Source organism: Oncorhynchus gorbuscha, unplaced genomic scaffold (assembly GCF_021184085.1).
Source record: "Oncorhynchus gorbuscha isolate QuinsamMale2020 ecotype Even-year unplaced genomic scaffold, OgorEven_v1.0 Un_scaffold_585, whole genome shotgun sequence".
NCBI classification, from domain to species: Eukaryota; Metazoa; Chordata; class Actinopteri; order Salmoniformes; family Salmonidae; genus Oncorhynchus; species Oncorhynchus gorbuscha.
Genome location: NW_025745419.1, coordinates 429,500 through 451,983, shown reverse-complemented (window position 1 = coordinate 451,983; position 22,484 = coordinate 429,500). Strand labels below are relative to the sequence as shown.

Below are 22,484 nucleotides of genomic sequence, written 5' to 3'. Positions count from 1 at the left end.
CAGTATGTTTCACACGTCTGCTTCTCTCCTGTGTCTCCTTCTATCCCTCTGCTTTCCCACCATCCCTTCTTTCTCCCACACATTCAGCCCTCATATGTTTCTCTCTCGTCTGTATCCCGCTTTCAGACTGATGAACAACCTCTCCCCCCTATCAGCCTGTCCTCCTTAATCTCAACTAAAACATGTGCGATATGAGGCTGGGGTCCATGCCGTGTTATAGCAGTGTTATCGTTAGAGGGGTTAAACCAGGCACATGTGGCCCTGCACACGCATGAAGGATGAGCATTGAGACTGCTGCCACACGAGGTCACACCTGTGTACACACACACTGATAAACCCAAACATTCACAAGCAAGCACACATACATTTGCATGTACATAGGGGAGTAAAATGCCTCTTGGGGTCTCACTCTGTATCCCTTATCTCAGACACATGTTCAATCACCCCACCCCCTCTCTCTCTGTTCTATAAACCCCGTTAATTAGGGTGTTCCAACCCCATTTCTCAAAGCACACCTCATTAGGGTCTCATTAGGACCAATGTAAACTAGCTGATTGGAATCTGTCTCCTTCTCTCTCACCACTTGTCTAAAGTTTACAAACCAAGCCTCTACTGGTCCATAGTTCCATGATTATTAAGACATCAGACTCCCTCCTCCCTCTTCCCACCAATCCCCTGCACCTCTATCCTCCTCCTGGACTAGCCCTTCTTCCCAGCCTCCTCCTCACCTTCATGAAAAATAAACCCCTTCATGGAGCTCCACAGTCCCCCACCTGTCTTCTTCAGTCTCTAACCACTTGCCCTCTTTCGACACCAATCCTCCCCTCCTCCACCCATCCCCCTCTCCTCTCCCCTCCTTCACCCATCCCCTTTCTCCTCACCTCTATGAGTCTGTCCTGTGGTCTGAGCCCGGCGTGGTCGGCTGGAGACCCAGGGTCCAGGGAGCGGATGTACTGGCCCGGCCGGGACTTCTCACTGTGCAGGTTGAAGCCGTAGCCAGTCTCGGCCCGCACCAGATGGCACAGCCTGGGGAACAGCTCCGATGGGTCCACTGGTGTCCGTGCCACCTGGGCATGGGCATTAACATGGGCCAGAGCCTCCTGTAGTGAACAGAGAGAAAGATACACAATATCATCTACAGTTGAGTCATATACACTACTGAGTATTCAAAGAAGTCCTGTCAGATGTACGTGCAGAAGGAAGAAGTTTGGATCCCTCCAATGGTCTTTATTGCTTGTTTGTGTTCTCTACCAAACAAACACCACTAATGTGTTTAATATGTTGTCCATTATCACAGGGAAATGAAATGTGTCTTCTGCTTGATCCCAACCCCTACCTATCTACTCTATATCCTGTTCAACTTGAGTCAGAGAAGCAGAACAGATTGAAGATACGACCCCTACCTATCTACTGTATATCCTGTTAGATACGACCCCTAGCTATCTACTGTATATCCTGTTTAACTTGAGTCAGAGAAGCAGAACAGATTGAAGATACGACCCCTACCTATCTACTGTATATCCTGTTCAACTTGAGTCAGAGAAGCAGAACAGATTGAAGATACGACCCCTACCTATCTACTGTATATCCTGTTTAACTTGAGTCAGAGAAGCAGAACAGATTGAAGATACGACCCCTACCTATCTACTGTATATCCTGTTCAACTTGAGTCAGAGAAGAAGAACAGATTGAAGATACGACCTCTACCTATCTACTCTATATCCTGTTCAACTTGAGTCAGAGAAGCAGAACAGATTGAAGATACGACCCCTACCTATCTACTGTATATCCTGTTCAACTTGAGTCAGAGAAGCAGAACAGATTGAAGATACGACCCCTACCTATCTACTGTATATCCTGTTCAACTTGAGTCAGAGAAGCAGAACAGATTGAAGATACGACCCCTACCTATCTACTGTATATCCTGTTCAACTTGAGTCAGAGAAGCAGAACAGATTGAAGATACCCACACATAGTATGTACAACACCAGCACATGTACTAAAGCCATATGAGCAGAGAGAGAAATCCTCCGTGACAGATCATCCTGATGTTGTTACAGTAAGATGACTGTCAAAGAAATCAAATAGTTATCACACCCCAGGAATGTCCATACAGTGGGGTAAAAAAGTATTTAGTCAGCCACCAATTGTGCAAGTTTTTCCACTTATAAAGATGAGGGAGGCCTGTAATTTTCATCATAGGTCCACCTCGACTATGACAGACAAGATGAGGAAAATAATCCAGAAAATCACATTTTAGGATTTTTTATGAATTTATTTGCAAATTATGGTGGAAAATAAGTATTTGGTCACCTACAAACAAGCAAGATTTCTGGCTCTCACAGACCTGTAACTTCTTCTTTAAGAGGCTCCTCTGTCCTCCACTCGTTACCTGTATTAACGGCACCTGTTTGAACTTGTTATCAGTATAAAAGACACCTGTCCACAACCTCAAACAGTCACACTCCAAACTCCACTATGGGCCAAGACCAAAGAGCTGTCAAAGGACACCAGAAACAAAATTATAGATCTGCACCAGGCTTGGAAGATAGGTAAGCAGCTTGGTTTGAAGAAATCAACTGTGGGAGCAATTATTAGGAAATGGAAGACATACAAGACCACTGATCATCTCCCTCGATCTGGGGCTCCACGCAAGATCTCACCCCATGGGGTCAAAATGATCACAAGAACGGTGAGCAAAAATACCAGAACCACACGGGGGGACCTAGTGAATGACCTGCAGAGAGCTGGGACCAAAGTAACAAAGCCTACCATCAGTAACACACTACGCCGCCAGGGACTCAAATCCTGCAGTGCCAGACGTGTCCCCTGCGTAAGCCAGTACATGTCCAGGCCCGTCTGAAGTTTGCTAGAGAGCATTTGGATGATCCAGAAGAAGATTGGGAAAATGTCATATTGTCAGATGAAACCAAAATATAACTTTTTGGTAAAAACTCTACTCGTCGTGTTTGGAGGACAAAGAATGCTGAGTTGCATCCAAAGAACACCATACCTACTGTGAAGCATGGGTGTGGAAACATCATGCTTTGGGGCTGTTTTTCTGCAAAGGGACTAGGACGACTGATCCGTGTAAAGGAAAGAATGAATGAGGCCATGTATGGTGAGATTTTGAGTGAAAACCTCCTTCCATCAGCAAGGGCATTGAAGATGAAACGTGGCTAGTGTAACGGATGTGAAACGGCTAGCTTAGTTAGCGGTGTGCGCTAAATAGCATTTCAATCGGTTATGTCACTTGCTCTGAGACCTTGAAGTAGTGTTTCCCCTTGCTCTGCAAGGGCCGCGGCTTTTGTGGAGTGATGGGTAACGACGCTTCGTGGTTGACTGTTGTCGTTGTGTGCAGAAGGTCCCTGGTTCGCACCCGGGTATGGGCGAGGGGACGGTTTAAAAGTATACTGTTACACTGGGTCTTTCAGCATGACAATGATCCCAAACACACCGCCCGGGCAACGAAGGAGTGGCTTCGTAAGAAGCATTTCAACGTCCTGGAGTGGCCTAGCCAGTCTCCAGATCGCAACCCCATAGAAAATCTTTGGAGGGAGTTGAAAGTCCGTGTTGCCCAATCAACAGCCCCAAAACATCACTGCTCTAGACGAGATCTGCATGGAGGAATGGGCCAAAATACCAGCAACAGTGTGTGAAAACCTTGTGAAGATTTACAGAAAACGTTTGACCTCTGTCATTGCCAACAAAGGGTATATAACAAGTAAGTATTGAGATAAACTTTTGTTATTGACCAAATACTTATTTTCCACCATAATTTGCAAATGAATGAATTAAAAATCCTACAATGTGATTTTCTGGATTTCTTTCCCTCATTTTGTCTGTCATAGTTGAAGTGTACCATTGATGAAAATTACAGGCCTCTCATCTTTTTAAGTGGCTGACTAAATACTTTTTTGCCCCACTGTATGTAGGCCTGTATCTCCTTAACACTGCTAGCCTATCAGTGGAAAAAACACTCAGCAGCTGCTCTATACTGAGTCTATAGTTGTAATGTCAATGATTTGGACTTCAGCCGGAGTCGGCTCCTCTCCTTGTCTGTTCGGCAGTCGATGTTACCGGCTTTCTAGCCATCGCCGCTCCATTCTTCATGTATCCATTTGTTTTGTCTTGTTCCCTGCACACCTGGTTTTCATTCCCCAATCAATCTACATGTATTTATTCCCCTGTTTCCCATCATGTCTTTGTGTTAGATTGTTTGTGTTACGTGTGTATTGCTGACGCACCAGACTGGCTTGTTTTTTCCCTGTTATTTTTCATGAAGATGTTTATTGTTAAACATAATTCTTGTGACGGTTTTGCGCGTTTTGCACTTTTGCCTAAATAAAGTGTGCGCCTGTTTACAAATCCCTGCTCTCCTGCACCTGAATTCGCTACCAGTACGTACACTTCTGAGATCTAGGTTCATTCACTAACAATACGTGTCACTGGTGACAGAGTAATTGTTATTAATGACATGGTGTAACCTCACCTCCACTGTGGGGTGATAAGGAGTGGTAAAGGGGGTGTAGGGGGTCTGGGCTAACCCCCATATGGGACCCTATCCCTCAAACACCCAATGAAGAACACATACCTGCCACACGCTATCTGTGTGTGTGTGTGTGTGTGTGTGTGTGTGTGTGTGTGTGTGTGTGTGTGTGTGTGTGTGTGTGTGTGTGTGTGTGTGTGTGTGTGTGTGTGTGTGTGTGTGTGTGTGTGTGTGTGTGTGTGTGTGTGTGTGTGTGTGTGTGTGTGTGTGTGTACTATCACACAATGTCTGCATTATACATCGTCTGTCATCAGACAATACATCCAGTCCTGCCAAGGTATTTTTAGCAGACAGACACACAGGGTGTGGTGCACTATGTTGGCTCATATGGAGGGACGACAACAATGGTCGGCCATTCGCTGGGCATAGAGGGAGACAAGGAGGGAGGGATGGGTGTGGGATGGAAGGAGTACGCAGATGTCAATTTTAGAAGTATTACGAGGTAGATATCTAATAGGGGAGGGAAAATATGTTTTAATACTGACTAAATCTCTCTCTCCTCAAAAACAAAATATAAAACATGGCCCATTTCATGGACAGAATTTCATAAAATAGCTTAAACCAACAGCGTTCCGGGAAGGATGCCCTAGGAAAGTCATCCAGGCCTGATGTGGAGTACAATGGAATGATTTAGACTGATTTCATTCAAATGAATTCTTATTGGCAGAGAAGCAGGAAGTGACCACAAAGCCAGGAGGAAGGGTTGGGGCTCAATACAGAGAGGTCACTTAGCTATTACCACCCAGGGATCTGTCCAGGATCCACATAGAGCGAGATGGAGGAGGGGGAAAACGAGATTGAGAGAAAGAGAGGATATAAAGAAAGAGGTATAGAGAGAGATGTTGAGAAGAAAGAGAAAGAGGTTGTGTGTGTATGAAATAGAAAGACGAAATGAGAGTTGAAACAGAGAGCGAGAATGAGTTAGTTCTGGAAGGTCTGAGAGTAAGACAAACAGTGTGAACAGCCCTGCTGGTAGACATTAGCGAGGGGAGACGGCCGTCCCTGCCAAGCCAACCTCTGACTGCCTCTAGATGCCCGTCCACACAGCACTAATCACCCCCTGGAAGGTGGCCCATATCATCGTCCCTCTGTACGTGTGTGTGTCTTCCTCTTTCTGTGCCAAAGGCCCTCTTCGCTCTACCTTAGCCAGCACAATCTGTGAGGGCCAATCTGGGCTGAGGTGCAGCGAAACGGGAGACGTCTTATTAAAGAGTGGTGATTGGCTTGGAGGAAAAACAATGCATCAGTTAACAAGAAGGGACTTGGAAGATATGAGAAGCCTTCTGAGGATCTGTCCAATCCAAGTGGTCATAACAACTCTGACAATACTGGATATCTAAATGGGATTTCTCTGTTTCTGCAAGCCAGATGGCAATGATCAAATGTCAGGACACCAACAGCCGTTCATGTGATTGTTTTCTCCTGTTTCTGAAGGGCAAGATAACATATATTAAAGGAAAGGAGGAAAAACAGAGGAGAAGTAAACAAAGGAAAATAATCAACGTTATGACATGATGTATGTTATGACACGATCATTATGAGACGATATATGTTATGACACGATCATTATGAGACGATGTATGTTATGACACGATCATTATGAGACGATATATGTTATGACACGATCATTATGAGACGATGTATGTTATGACACGATCATTACGAGACGATGTATGTTATGACACGATCATTACGAGACGATGTATGTTATGACACGATCATTACGAGACGATGTATGTTATGACACGATCATTATGAGACATTATGTTATGACATGTTATGACACGATCATTATGTTAGACGATGACGATCATTATGAGACGATGTACCTTATACAAACATTAAAGAAGTGATTGTTACATGTGGTGTACTGCACTGAGCTTGGTGTTACAACATCTTTCAGTTATAGTCACTCTCACACCTGTGGTGGGTGTGGAAGGACTGGTTAGTTGAGCTGACAGCCAGCAGAGATAGAGAATATAAATCACAACACTGCCAAATATGGCCGCCCTCCAGGCTTCACTCCTCCAACTCCACTTGGCAACAGTGTGGGAGTTTTGGAGCCAACTGGGAACAAGAATAAGAGGTATTTCCTATCTAGGTTAATGATGATACCTGTAATCATGGATGGATATAAAGCCAGTGTTCATGTGATAGTTTCATTAGTTCTTTTTCATTAGTTCTTTTTCAGATGGGGTTAGGCAGTTTTTAACCTCCACCCCTATTTATGAGGGAAAAATAGACTATTCCATCGCTATCACTGTAGAAAAGACTTGGCTTGATCCATGTTAGAATTATTTTTTTTTAAATGGGCCAGTGGCTTTTAGATATTTTGATGAGAAACACAACAAAATCGAGTTTTTGCTTTTTCCCTTCTGTCGGCAAACAAGCCTATAATCAAGAAATCACTTCAGGGTGAGAACTCAAACCTTGTTTTGGAAAATCAAGTGTTCTGTTTAGGAACTCTGTACAGAATGACATTCTCCACTCCCATTCCAATATGTGTGAGCTACGTTTCTGTTCTGAACACGGCCATTGGAAACTAACAGGCATAAATCCTAATGATTCCTAAAGGAAAATCCAAACAGAATGTTTTCCACCTTCATGATATCCATACAACATAGTTAGGCTGAGTGCAGGGCTTTTCCTGGTCAACTCACATTGTCAGGCTGAGTGCAGGGCTTTTCCTGGTCAACTCACATAGTCAGGCTGAGTCAGGGCTTTTCCTGGTCAACTCACATAGTCAGGCTGAGTGCAGGGCTTTTCCTGGTCAACTCATATTGTCAGGCTGAGTGCAGGGCTTTTCCTGGTCAACTCATATTGTCAGGCTGAGTGCATGGCTTTTCCTGGTCAACTCATATTGTCAGGCTGAGTGCAGGGCTTTTCCTGGTCAACTCATATTGTCAGGCTGAGTGCATGGCTTTTCCTGGTCAACTCATATTGTCAGGCTGAGTGCAGGGCTTTTCCTGGTCAACTCACATAGTCAGGCTGAGTGCATGGCTTTTCCTGGTCAACTCACATTGTCAGGAAACAGTATGCACTGTAAGTAGGGTCAGGAGTTTTTCCTGACCACATGACCTGACCAGGAAGAACTCAAGGCCCTGGTATTAGAATATAACTAGGCCCTGATATTAGAATAGGACTAGGCCCTGGTATTAGAACAGAACTAGGCCCTGGTATTAGAACAGAATTAAGCCCTGGTATTAGAATAGAACTAGGCCCTGGTATTAGAACAGAACTAGGCCCTGGTATTAAAATAGAACTAGGTCCTGGTATTAGAATAGAACTAGGCCCTGGTATTAGAACAGAATTAAGCCCTGGTATTAGAATAGAACTAGGCCCTGGTATTAGAACAGAACTAGGCCCTGGTATTAGAACAGAACTAGGCCCTGGTATTATAATAGAACTAGGCCCTGGTATTAGAACATAACTAGGCCCTGGTATTATAATAGAACTAGGCCCTGGTATTAAAACAGAACTATGCCCTGGTATTAAAACAGAACTATGCCCTGGTATTAGAACAGAACTAGGCCCTGGTATTAGAACAGAACTAGGCCCTGGTATTAGAACAGAACTAGGTCCTGGTATTAGAATAGAACTATGCCCTGGTATTAAAACCGAACTATGCCCTGGTAATAGGACAGAACTAGGTCCTGGTATTAGAATATAACTATGCCCTGGTATTAGAACAGAACTAGGTCCTGGTATTAGAATAGAACTATGCCCTGGTATTAAAACCGAACTAGGCCCTGGTATTAGAACAGAACTAGGCCCTGGTATTAGAACAGAACTAGGCCCTGGTATTAGAACAGAACTAGGTCCTGGTATTAGAACAGAACTATGCCCTGGTATTAGAATAGAACTAGGCCCTGGTATTAGAACAGAATTAAGCCCTGGTATTAGAATAGAACTAGGCCCTGGTATTAGAACAGAACTAGGCCCTGGTATTAGAACAGAACTAGGCCCTGGTATTATAATAGAACTAGGCCCTGGTATTAGAACATAACTAGGCCCTGGTATTATAATAGAACTAGGCCCTGGTATTATAATAGAACTAGGCCCTGGTATTAGAACATAACTAGGCCCTGGTATTATAATAGAACTAGGCCCTGGTATTATAATAGAACTAGGCCCTGGTATTAAAACAGAACTATGCCCTGGTATTAAAACAGAACTATGCCCTGGTATTAGAACAGAACTAGGCCCTGGTATTAGAACAGAACTAGGCCCTGGTATTAGAACAGAACTAGGTCCTGGTATTAGAACAGAACTAGGCCCTGGTTTTAGAACAGAATTAAGCCCTGGTATTAGAATAGAACTAGGCCCTGGTATTAGAACAGAACTAGGCCCTGGTATTAGAACAGAACTAGGCCCTGGTATTATAATAGAACTAGGCCCTGGTATTAGAACATAACTAGGCCCTGGTATTATAATAGAACTAGGCCCTGGTATTATAATAGAACTAGGCCCTGGTATTAAAACAGAACTATGCCCTGGTATTAAAACAGAACTATGCCCTGGTATTAGAACAGAACTAGGCCCTGGTATTAGAACAGAACTAGGCCCTGGTATTATAATAGAACTAGGCCCTGGTATTAGAACATAACTAGGCCCTGGTATTATAATAGAACTAGGCCCTGGTATTATAATAGAACTAGGCCCTGGTATTAGAACATAACTAGGCCCTGGTATTATAATAGAACTAGGCCCTGGTATTATAATAGAACTAGGCCCTGGTATTATAATAGAACTAGGCCCTGGTATTAAAACAGAACTATGCCCTGGTATTAAAACAGAACTATGCCCTGGTATTAGAACAGAACTAGGCCCTGGTATTAGAACAGAACTAGGCCCTGGTATTAGAACAGAACTAGGTCCTGGTATTAGAATAGAACTATGCCCTGGTATTAAAACCGAACTATGCCCTGGTAATAAGACAGAACTAGGTCCTGGTATTAGAATATAACTATGCCCTGGTATTAGAACAGAACTAGGTCCTGGTATTAGAATAGAACTATGCCCTGGTATTAAAACCGAACTAGGCCCTGGTATTAGAACAGAACTAGGTCCTGGTATTAGAACAGAACTATGCCCTGGTATTAGAATAGAACTATGCCCTGGTATTAAAACCGAACTAGGCCCTGGTATTAGAACAGAACTAGGCCCTGGTATTAGAACAGAACTAGGCCCTGGTATTAGAACAGAACTAGGCCCTGGTATTAGAACAGAACTAGGCCCTGGTATTAGAACAGAACTAGGTCCTGGTATTAGAATAGAACTATGCCCTGGTATTAAAACCGAACTAGGCCCTGGTATTAAAACAGAACTAGGCCCTGGTATTAGAACAGAACTAGGCCCTGGTATTAGAACAGAACTAGGTCCTGGTATTAAAACAGAACTAGGCCCTGGTATTAAAACAGAACTAGGCCCTGGTATTAGAACAGAACTAGGTCCTGGTATTAGAATAGAACTATGCCCTGGTATTAAAACAGAACTAGGTCCTGGTATTAGAATAGAACTAGGCCCTGGTATTAAAACAGAACTAGGCCCTGGTATTAAAACAGAACTAGGTCCTGGTATTAGAAATAGAACTATGCCCTGGTATTAAAACAGAACTATGCCCTGGTATTAAAACAGAACTAGGCCCTGGTATTAAAACAGAACTAGGCCCTGGTATTAGAATAGAACTATGCCCTGGTATTAAAACAGAACTAGGCCCTGGTATTAGAACAGAACTAGGCCCTGGTATTAGAACAGAACTAGGCCCTGGTATTAGAACAGAACTAGGCCCTGGTATTAGAACAGAACTAGGCCCTGGTATTAGAACAGAACTAGGCCCTGGTATTAGAATAGAACTAGGTCCTGGTATTAGAACAGAACTAGGCCCTGGTATTAGAATAGAACTAGGCCCTGGTATGCCTGCCTGCCTGCCTGCCTGCCTGCCTGATGTGTGTGTCTCTGTATGAGGCCCCCAGTCCTGCCTCAAGGACAAGACTCATCCCAATAAACGTCAACCTGCCTTGAGTGTGTGTCTGTACAGCGTGTGTGTGTGTGAGTAATATTATGATGGAGCATGTGTCAATGTGTGTGTGTGTTTCCTCATGTGTCAATGTGTGTGTGTGTTTCCTCAAATGTGACCACTGGCTGTGTACGTGTGTTTGTGGTTGATGAAATGAGATCGGTGCTGTTGTTGAATTATTCACTAAGAGACTGCTGGGATAGTTGGATCATGACCACTGTTAACCCTGTCACTACCAAGGATCATTGACTCTCTGTCTAGTACCACTACTCAGGACTGTGCCAGCCAGTGTGTGTGTGTGAAGTGAATGTGTGTGTGAATGTGGTGTATCATAAGTGTGTGTGTGTGGACGTGTTTAACTATACTTGTGGGGACCAGAAGAAGAACCAGAAGTCCCCCACAAGAATAGTCAACTCATTTGACCAACTGGGGACAGTTTGTTGGTCCCCACAAGGTCAAATGCTATTTCTAGGGGGTTAAGGTTAGAATTAGTGTTAGAATTAGGTTTGCGGTTAAGAGCTAGGGTTAGTTTTGGGGTTAGGGTTAGGAGCTAGGGTTAGTTTTGGGGTTAGGGTTAGGAGCTAGGGTTAGTTTTAGGGTTAGGGTTAGGAGCTAGGGTTAGTTTTAGGGTTAGTTTTAGGGTTAGGGTTAGGAGCTAGGGTTAGTTTTAGGATTAGTTTTGGGGTTAGGGTTAGGAGCTAGGGTTAGTTTTAGGGTTAGGAGCTAGGGTTAGTTTTAGGGTTAGTTTTAGGGTTAGGGTTAGGAGCTAGGGTTAGTTTTAGGGTTAGGGTTAGGAGCTAGGGTTAGTTTTAGGGTTAGGGTTAGGAGCTAGGGTTAGTTTTAGGGTTAGTTTTAGGATTAGTTTTGGGGTTAGGGTTAGGAGCTAGGTTTAGTTTTGGGGTTAGGGTTAGGAGCTAGGGTTAGTTTTAGGGTTAGGGTTAGTTTTAGGGTTAGTTTTAGGGTTAGGGTTAGGAGCTAGGGTTAGTTTTAGGATTAGTTTTGGGGTTAGGGTTAGGAGCTAGGGTTAGTTTTAGGGTTAGGGTTAGGAGCTAGGGTTAGTTTTAGGGTTAGTTTTAGGGTTAGGGTTAGGAGCTAGGGTTAGTTTTAGGGTTAGGGTTAGGAGCTAGGGTTAGTTTTAGGGTTAGGGTTAGGAGCTAGGGTTAGTTTTAGGGTTAGTTTTAGGGTTAGGGTTAGGAGCTAGGGTTAGTTTTAGGGTTAGTTTTAGGATTAGTTTTGGGGTTAGGGTTAGGAGCTAGGTTTAGTTTTGGGGTTTGGGTTAGGAGCTAGGGTTAGTTTTAGGGTTAGGGTTAGGAGCTAGGGTTAGTTTTAGGGTTAGGGTTAGGAGCTAGGGTTAGTTTTAGGGTTAGGGTTAGGAGCTAGGGTTAGTTTTAGGGTTAGTTTTAGGATTAGTTTTGGGGTTAGGGTTAGGAGCTAGGGTTAGTTTTGGGGTTTGGGTTAGGAGCTAGGGTTAGTTTTAGGGTTAGGAGCTAGGGTTAGTTTTAGGGTTAGGAACTAGGGTTAGTTTTGGGGTTTGGGTTAGGAGCTAGGGTTAGTTTTAGGGTTAGGAGCTAGGGTTAGTTTAGGGTTAGGAGCTAGGGTTAGTTTTGGGGTTAAGGTTAGGTAATCGGGTTAATGTTAGGGTTAGGTTTAGGTGTAAGGAAAAATAGGATATTGAATGGTCCTGAATTGGGTGTCCCCACAAGGTTAGTTTTACAAGAATGTGTGTGTATGTGTGTGTGTGTGTGTGTGTCTGCGTGCATGCGTGCGTGTGGTGATGCTTTATCTGTAACCTAGTAGGGGAATCCCTAATGTGTGTGTGTGTGTTGTCATCGATGTATTCAGCTGTATGATTTCCATTAGGGGATTAATGCTAACCCAATATCCTCTGGAGAAGAAGATCACATTTCTTATGAGCCCTAAAGGTTAGTGTATGCAGTGTGTCCTGAAAACCATAAACACCTTCATTGGGCTCATAGTAAAGGCTGGAACGGAATGAATGGAATGGTATCCGACAGATCAAACACATGGTTTTACTATGAGCCGTCCTCCCCTAAGTAGCCACCTGTGATACACACATACTGTATATGGAAACATTTGACTAAAGTGGAAAACAGCCCAGAAGCAGGCGGGCAGAGCGAGGCGGGTGGAAAGGACAGGCTCATAGTGATGTTGTGTTTCCATTAGTGGATGAATTGGTCTAATGTACCATGTATGGTAAAGCCTCAACACTTAGCTACCTCTTCCAGTTCAAAAAGGTGAGATACGTTGTAATTGAGTGAGGCATCAAAGCGGACAACCCGCCCTTCCGGCTTCGGTTAGGTCATTATAATTCAAAACCACGCATTGTACAATAAATCACACAGACGCCTCGCACACTCACCTTTAGGCCATAAAAATACAAAAAATGTCATATGAGTTTTCCTAAGATTATTCCTGAATGTCAAGCTTGTCAGTGCACTTTCCATGGCAAGTATTCCTCCTCAAGTACAACTGGAGAAAGGGTTGTAACATTTTCTGTAAAGACACTAACTGCACAGAATAGTACAGAACACGTTACAACCCCTAGTGACATCATGGCAAACAAATCATCACAGAGTGAACGTGCCCTCAGCCAACGCGGCCAGTTTAACTGACATCGCCGGGTCTCACCTTGAGGGCGTGGACCTCAGGTAAAGGGTCAGATAAGAGGTCATCAACAGGTCAACAGTTAGGAGTTTTTCAAATCAGACACAATCTCATTAGGTGTTAAAAGTAATTACAGGAGAACCACAACACAAAGTCTATTCATATCTGTGAGGCTATGCATTAACATGACATTGTGTAACTATAGTCATGGGCCTAAACAAAACTAGTCATCATAATGAAAATAGTTTGGTAAGGCCAGTCTGAAGTAAGTAGATGTTCTGCCCTCAAATAGAGAATGTGTGTGTGTTTCTGTCACACACAGTTCTCCCATTGCTCAATCTGAGGGGAGGGAGAAAGAGAGACAGAGAGAGGAGAAGAAGAAGAAGAAAGGAAAGGAGAGACAGAGGTCAGGCAGCTAATTGTTTTTCCCACTGGCTGTATTACATAATAATCCCCTGTGTTACTGAGGCAACGGTGTGTGTGTTACTGAGGCAACGGTGTGTGTGTGTTACTGAGGCAACGGTGTGTGTGTGTTACTGAGGCAACGGTGTGTGTGTTACTGAGGCAACGGTGTGTGTGTTACTGAGGCAACGGTGTGTGTGTGTTACTGAGGCAACGGTGTGTGTGTGTGTGTTACTGAGGCAACGGTGTGTGTGTGTGTGTTACTGAGGCAACGGTGTGTGTGTTACTGAGGCAACGGTGTGTGTGTGTGTTACTGAGGCAACGGTGTGTGTGTGTGTGTTACTGAGGCAACGGTGTGTGTGTTACTGAGGCAACGGTGTGTGTGTTACTGAGGCAACGGTGTGTGTGTGTTACTGAGGCAACGGTGTGTGTGTTACTGAGGCAACGGTGTGTGTGTTACTGAGGCAACGGTGTGTGTGTGTTACTGAGGCAACGGTGTGTGTGTGTGTGTGTTACTGAGGCAACGGTGTGTGTGTTACTGAGGCAACGGTGTGTGTGTGTTACTGAGGCAACGGTGTGTGTGTGTGTGCGTGTTACTGAGGCAGCGGTGTGTGTGTGTGTGTTACTGAGGCAACGGTGTGTGTGTTACTGAGGCAACGGTGTGTGTGTGTTACTGAGGCAGCGGTGTGTGTGTGAGTTGAGTGTAATTGTGTGTGTGTTCTGCAGACTGGGACAAGCATGCTGGGATCTGTTTTCATGGCCTCCTCTGGTTTATCATCAGATAGAGAAAACAGAAAAGTCCAGTTTCCAGGACCACAAATACAAATTCCATCTAGACACCGTTGCCCTAGAGCAAACAAAAAACGATACATACCTCGGCCTAAACATCAGTGCCACAGGTAACTTCCACAAAGCTGTGAACGAGCTGAGAGACAAGGCAAGAAGGGCCTTCTATGCCATCAAAAGGAACTTAAAATGTGACATACCAATTAGGATCTGGCTAAAAAATACTTGAATCAGTTATAGGATTCATTGCCCTTCATGGTTGTTAGGTCTGGGGTTTGCTCACCAACCAAGAATTCACCAAAAATAGGACAAACACCAAATTGAGACTCCATGAAGAATTCTGCAAATATATTCTCAGTGTACAACGTAAAACACCAAATAATGCATGCAGAGCAGAATTAGGCCGATACCACTAATTATCAAAATTCAGAAAAGAGACTTTCTATTCTACAACCACCTAAAAGGAAAACGATTCTCAAACCATCACCTACAGAGAGATGAACCTGGAGAAGAGTCCCCTAAGAAAGCTGGTCCTGGGACTCTGTTCACAAACACACTCCACAGAGTCCCAGGACAGCAACACAATTAGACCCAACCAAATCATGAGAAGACGAAAATATCATTACTTGACACATTGGAAAGAATTTACAAAAAAACAGAGCAACTAGAATGCTATTTGGACCTAAACAGAGAGTACACAGTGGCAGAATACCTGACCACTGTGACTGACCCAAACTTAAGGAAATCTTTGACTATGTACAGACTCCGTGAGCATTGCCTTGCTATTAACAAAGGCTGACGAAGGCAGACCTGGCTCTCAAGAGAAGACAGGCTATGTGCACAATGCCCACAAAATGAGGTGGAAACTGAGTTGCACTTCCTAACCTCCTGCCAAATGTATAACCATATTAGAGACACATATTTCCCTTAGATTACACAGACCCACAAAGAATTTGAAAACAAATTTTGATAAACTCCCATATCTATTGGGTGAAATACCACAGTGTACCATTACAGCAGCAAGATGTGTGACCTGTTGCCAGAGGAAAAGGGCAACCAGTGAAGAACAAACACCATTGTAAATACAACCCATATTTATGTTTATTTATTTTCTCCTTTGTACTTTAACTATTTGCACATCGTTACAACACTGTATATATACATAATATGACATTTGAAATGTCTTTATTCTTTTGGAACTTTTGTAAGTGTAAAGTTATGAACTTAAAAATGATCTATTTCACTTGCTTTGGCAATGTAAACCTGTTTCCCATGCCAATAAAGCCCCTTGAATTGAGACAGAGAGAGAGTGAGGCAGACAGATAAGACAGAGACCAGGGAGGCTGAGGATAAAGCGAGAGCTAGGGTCAGAGAGAAAGATCAAGAGAGAGGAAAGGCTGCTCTAGCGGGAAGAGTGTTGACCTCTTGGGATAAAACAAAGACCTGCACATCATATAGATCAGGTCGTAATTGCATTGTCAGGAAAAACTCCTGTCCCTAACCATAATGGACACAGTCACACTGTTCCTCCTTCAGTTGTAGTGAGAGATCAGCAGCTGTCAGCTGTACTGTAAAGCCTGGGATTGGATCCAACCTATTATTTTCACACTGCAGCCACCTTCACATATAATTCATCTGTATTGTGTTTCTGTGTGTGTCCTTGTGAGGCTGTGTGTGTGTGGTGTATCTGCGTATGTATCTGTGTGTATCTGCGTATATCTGTGTGAAGCTCCTCACATAATGTAACAAGTGTTTTCTTGTGATGTGTTCAGCAGTGCGTTTTCTTTGGAACCAGCGTCTGTAGTACTCTGTTCTCCGATGTATTCTGTAGTACTCTGTTCTCTGATGTATTCTGTAGTACTCTGTTCTCTGATGTATTCTGTAGTACTCTGTTCTCTGATGTATTCTGTAGTACTCTGTTCTCTGATGTATTCTGTAGTACTCTGTTCTCTGATGTATTCTGTAGTACTCTGTTCTCTGATGTATTCTGTAGTACTCTGTTCTCTGATGTATTCTGTAGTACTCTGTTCTCTGATGTATTCTGTAGTACTCTGTTCTCTGATGTATTCTGTAGTACTCTGTTCTCTGATGTATTCTGTAGTACTCTGTTCTCTGATGTATTCTGTAGTACTCTGTTCTCTGATGTATTCTGTAGTACTCTGTTCTCTGATGTATTCTGTAGTACTCTGTTCTCTGATGTATTCTGTAGTACTCTGTTCTCTGATGTATTCTGTAGTACTCTGTTCTTTGATGTATTCTGTAGTACTCTGTTCTCTGATGTATTCTGTAGTACTCTGTTCTCTGATGTATTCTGTAGTACTCTGTTCTTTGATGTATTCTGTAGTACTCTGTTCTTTGATGTATTCTGTATGGAGCACTGGCCTTGAATGAACCTCATTCTGAACTCTGACTTAGAAACACGTGCGCACGCAGGCACACACTTACATGCAAAAGCATGTACATTCACACACAACTTTTTAATCAACTGTAGCCCCAGCACTCAGGGTTGGGTTGGGGTCAGTACCATTTCAATCCAGCCAATTCACTAGGAGAATAATTTAAATTCCAAGTGCCATTTATTTTTGAGGAGGATGTTTCCATTCTTGAACTGGAATTTCAATTTAGTTCCTGAATCACATTAATTCAAATAGAACATGCAGTAATAGAACATGCAGCAATAGAACATGCAGCAATAGAACATGCAGCAATAGAACATGCAGTAATAGAACATGCAGTAATAGAACATGCAGTAATAGAACATGCAGTAATAGAACATGCAGTAATAGAACATGCAGTAATAGAACATGTAGTAATAGAACATGTAGTAATAGAACATGTAGTAATAGAACATGTAGTAATAGAACATGCAGTAATAGAACATGTAGTAATAGAACATGTAGTAATAGAACATGCAGTAATAGAACATGTAGTAATAGAACATGCAGCAATAGAACATGCAGCAATAGAACATGCAGTAATAGAACATGCAGTAATAGAACATGCAGTAATAGAACATGCAGCAATAGAACATGCAGCAATAGAACATGCAGCAATAGAACATGCAGTAATAGAACATGTAGTAATAGAACATGTAGTAATAGAACATGTAGTAATAGAACATGTAGTAATAGAACATGCAGTAATAGAACATGTAGTAATAGAACATGTAGTAATAGAACATGCAGTAATAGAACATGTAGTAATAGAACATGCAGCAATAGAACATGCAGCAATAGAACATGCAGTAATAGAACATGCAGTAATAGAACATGCAGTAATAGAACATGCAGCAATAGAACATGCAGCAATAGAACATGCAGCAATAGAACATGCAGTAATAGAACATGCAGTAATAGAACATGCAGTAATAGAACATGTAGTAATAGAACATGCAGTAATAGAACATGTAGTAATAGAACATGTAGTAATAGAACATGCAGTAATAGAACATGTAGTAATAGAACATGCAGTAATAGAACATGCAGTAATAGAACATGTAGTAATAGAACATGCAGTAATAGAACATGCAGTAATAGAACATGTAGTAATAGAACATGTAGTAATAGAACATGTAGTAATAGAACATGCAGTAATAGAACATGTAGTAATAGAACATGCAGTAATAGAACATGCAGTAATAGAACATGTAGTAATAGAACATGCAGTAATAGAACATGCAGTAATAGAACATGCAGTAATAGAACATGCAGTAATAGAACATGTAGTAATAGAACATGTAGTAATAGAACATGTAGTAATAGAACATGCAGTAATAGAACATGCAGTAATAGAACATGCAGTAATAGAACATGCAGTAATAGAACATGCAGTAATAGAACATGCAGTAATAGAACATGTAGTAATAGAACATGTAGTAATAGAACATGTAGTAATAGAACATGCAGTAATAGAACATGCAGTAATAGAACATGTAGTAATAGAACATGTAGTAATAGAACATGCAGTAATAGAACATGCAGTAATAGAACATGTAGTAATAGAACATGTAGTAATAGAACATGTAGTAATAGAACATGTAGTAATAGAACATGCAGCAATAGAACATGCAGTAATAGAACATGCAGCAATAGAACATGCAGCAATAGAACATGCAGCAATAGAACATGCAGCAATAGAACATGCAGTAATAGAACATGCAGTAATAGAACATGCAGTAATAGAACATGCAGTAATAGAACATGCAGTAATAGAACATGTAGTAATAGAACATGTAGTAATAGAACATGTAGTAATAGAACATGTAGTAATAGAACATGCAGTAATAGAACATGCAGTAATAGAACATGCAGTAATAGAACATGTAGTAATAGAACATGCAGTAATAGAGCATGCAGTAATAGAACATGCATTAATAGAACATGTAGTAATAGAACATAACAATAAAGGGAACACAAATAAAGGGAACACATGTAGTAATAGAACACAAAAATAAAGGGAACACTTAAACAACACAATGTAACTCCAAGTCAATCACACTTCTGTGAAATCAAACTGTCCACTTAGGAAGCAACACTGATTGACAATAAATGTAACATGCTGTTGTGCAAATGGAATAAACAACAGGTGGAAATTATAGGCAATTAGCAAGACACCCCCAATAAAGGAGTGGTTCTGCAGGTGGTGACCACAGACCACTTCTCAGTTCATATGCTTCCTGGCTGATGTTTTGGTCACTTTTGAATGCTGGCGGTGCTTTCACTCTAGTGGTAGCATGAGACGGAGTCTACAACCCACACAAGTGGCTCAGGTAGTGCAGCTCATCCAGGATGGCACATCAATGCGAGCTGTGGCAAGAAGGTTTGCTGTGTCTGTCAGCGTAGTGTCCAGAGCATGGAGGCGCTACCAGGAGACAGGCCAGTACATCAGGAGGAGGGCGTAGGAGGGCAACAACCCAGCAGCAGGACCGCTACCTCCACCTTTGTGCAAGGAGGAGCAGGAGGAGCACTGCCAGAGCCCTGCAAAATGACTTCCAGCAGGCCACAAATGTGCATGTGTCTGCTCAAACGGTCAGAAACAGACTCCATGAGGGTGGTATGAGGGCCCAACGTCCACAGGTGGGGGTTGTGCTTACAGCCCAACACTGTGCAGGACGTTTGGCATTTGCCAGAGAACACCAAGATTGGCAAATTCGCCACTGGCACCCTGTGCTCTTCACAGATGAAAGCAGGTTCACACTGAGCACATGTGACAAACGTGACAGAGTCTGGAGACGCCGTGGAGAACATTCTGCTGCCTGCAACATCCTCCAGCATGATCGGTTTGGCGATGGGTCAGTCATGGTGTGGGGTGGCATTTCTTTGGGGGGCCGCACAGCCCTCCAAGTCCTCGCCAGAGGTAGCCTGACTGCCATTAGGTACCGAGATGAGATCCTCAGACCCCTTGTGAGACTATATGCTTGGGCGGTTGGCCCTGGGTTCCTCCTAATGCAAAACAATGCTAGACCTCATGTGGCTGGAGTGTGTCAGCAGTTCCTGCAAGAGGAATGCATTGATGCTATGGACTGGCCCGCCCATTCCCCAGACCTGAATCCAATTGAGCACATGTGGGACATCATGTCTCGCTCCATCCACTAACGCCACGTTGCACCACAGACTGTCCAGGAGTTGGCGGATGCTTTAGTCCAGGTCTGGGAGGAGATCCCTCAGGAGATCATCCGCCACCTCATCAGGAGCATGCCCAGGCGTTGTAGGGAGGTCATACAGGCACGTGGAGGCCACACACACTACTGAGCCTCATTTTGACTTGTTTTAAGGACATTACATCAAAGTTGGATCAGCCTGTAGTTTTCCACTTTAATTTTGAGTGTGACTCCAAATCCAGACCTCCATGGGTTGATACATTTGATTTCCATTGATCATTTTTGTGTGATTTTGTTGTCAGCACATTCAACTATGTAAAGAAAAAAGTATTTAATAAGAATATTTCATTCATTCAGATCTAGGATGTGTTATTTTAGTGTTCCCTTTATTTTTTTGAGCAGTAATAGACAAGAAGAAGAGAGGAAATGAGTCTTATTAGATCTTATTAGATTCCAGATATGGTCATTGGTTATGTTGTTACTATATTATTTATACCACCACAGTGATATATTCTCCTGAACCTTATCATTCTGTGAAGGTCCTAAGGGTTTTTCACTAACACGGATAGCTGGCAGGGAAAGAAAGACAGTGTGTGTGTGTGTTGTAATGTATTCTCCGAACACCTTCAGCCAAACTGTCACATGGTTTTGACTTTAGTCAACATGTGAACAGCCTGAGTCAGAGGAACTAGCTGAGTGTAATGTTCAGCAGTAGGTGAATGATTTCAACGAGACTAATACAACTGATATGGCATTGCCCACTATCGCCACACACACACACACACACACACACACACACACACACACACACACACACACACACACACACACACACACACACACACACACACACACACACACACACACACACACACACACACACACACACACACACACACACACACACACACACACACACACACACACACACACACACACACACACACACACGGCTCTGGTTCCAAGTACACTGTATCTTATTTCTGTGAAAACAATCACGTTCACAAAAACAAGACAGGGTCAGATAGGCCAACCGGCAACCGCCAGACAATATTGTGTTGGCAGCACATCTAATTCTTGTCAAAGCATGTCAACTGTTCAGCTTTGAAAGGCTCCAATCCCCAGTGATCTGGGAGACAGGGCTGCTGAAGCACAACAGAACACACGACTATAGAAACCCAGCCCAGCATCACACGCTAGCTAATTAACATGTTCTTTCTAGCTTGGTGGCTTTCTGGGACAACAGGGCAGGGAGTCAGGGACACCCCTCTGTGGTTGGATCAACTGGGAGCAACTAGGTACAGGGTAGGAGTCACGTTCAACTCCATTAGGACATGTTCATTAATATATCTCAATGAGAGAGAGAGAGATCCTCTGTTAGCCGTGCAGATATGATCCACCTCACTGAAATACTGGCCCATGTTGCTGCATTCCCTCTCTCTCCTCAGTTATCTTTCCCCGTTATTCTCCCTCTACTTCATTTTCTCTCTTCACCATCACTCCACTCCCTCTCTCTTCCATTCCGTCTTTCCCCCACACTCCCTCACTCCCCAGTTCCCTCTCTCTCTCCTCAGGTGTAAGTGCAGCTCATCTGGTTTGAGTTATCCTAACATCTCTAATCCATGCTGATCACAGCCCTCTAAAACCCATCTGAGACAGACGGAGAGACAGACAGGAAGTCTGCACCGTGACCAATCACAACCAGCCAGGAGGATCCACGAGTCCCACAGTGCATCAGTCCATCAAACGTTGTTTACACAGTGCTTCTTTACAACACAGAACTAACGGATAATGAACAGCAGACTGAGGAAAGGAGCAGAAAGCAGCCGTTGTGGCCCAGCTAGGAGGTAACACCAGGGTTGCCTTCATAAGGACCAGCAACTGAAAATGTTTAAAAACTTTTTGCGACAATAAAATAAACATTAGCGTTTCTCATTGGTCAAAGTACATGTAGTTCATCACCGTTTCATTCTGTTTTCTTCCATTTGCCTAATAATGACCCTGTTTCCTCAATGTCTCTTAAAGCCAATTGGAGGACAGCTAGGGCTTGATTCAATCCGTAGTGCAGAACATCTGCATTGTAGCACAGTTGAATTTGAAAGGGAATTTCCGATTGAGCCGACATATGCAGCATTTCACCGCGAATGCAATCTCCGCTAACGCAGAAACATTGCTTTTCAATGTGAATCACGCTATAACTCTGATCTTCTGCACTACATATTGAATCGAGCCCCTAGTAACCTTTCAGACACAGACATAGATTTAGCATTGAACATATTTGACCATTTAAAACAAAGCTAAGTAGCTAATCTTGGCGTGCTGGGATGGAATATTCCATTGCTAACCATAATGGTGGGTTCATTCAGTTTCCTGTGGAATAACAATGTATTGTATACAAAAAGTGTCTCAGGAGTGATGATCTAGGAACAGGTCCCTCCTGTTCCTATAGTCTTATTCATTATGATCAAAAAAGCTAAACTGATCCAGACGGTTTCTGAAAATCG

General features: G+C 43.0%; 1 protein-coding gene across 1 annotated transcript in view; it reads right to left on the bottom strand.

Moving 5' to 3' along the window:
* The window catches only part of LOC124018865 (Na(+)/H(+) exchange regulatory cofactor NHE-RF2-like), a 66,628-nt gene that overhangs the window by 19,542 nt on the left and 24,602 nt on the right, over positions 1–22,484 (bottom strand). The window contains exon 3 of the mRNA XM_046334174.1: positions 882–1,100. Within this exon, the coding sequence (XP_046190130.1) occupies positions 882–1,100 (219 nt within the window). The remainder of the gene's footprint in view (positions 1–881; positions 1,101–22,484) is intronic.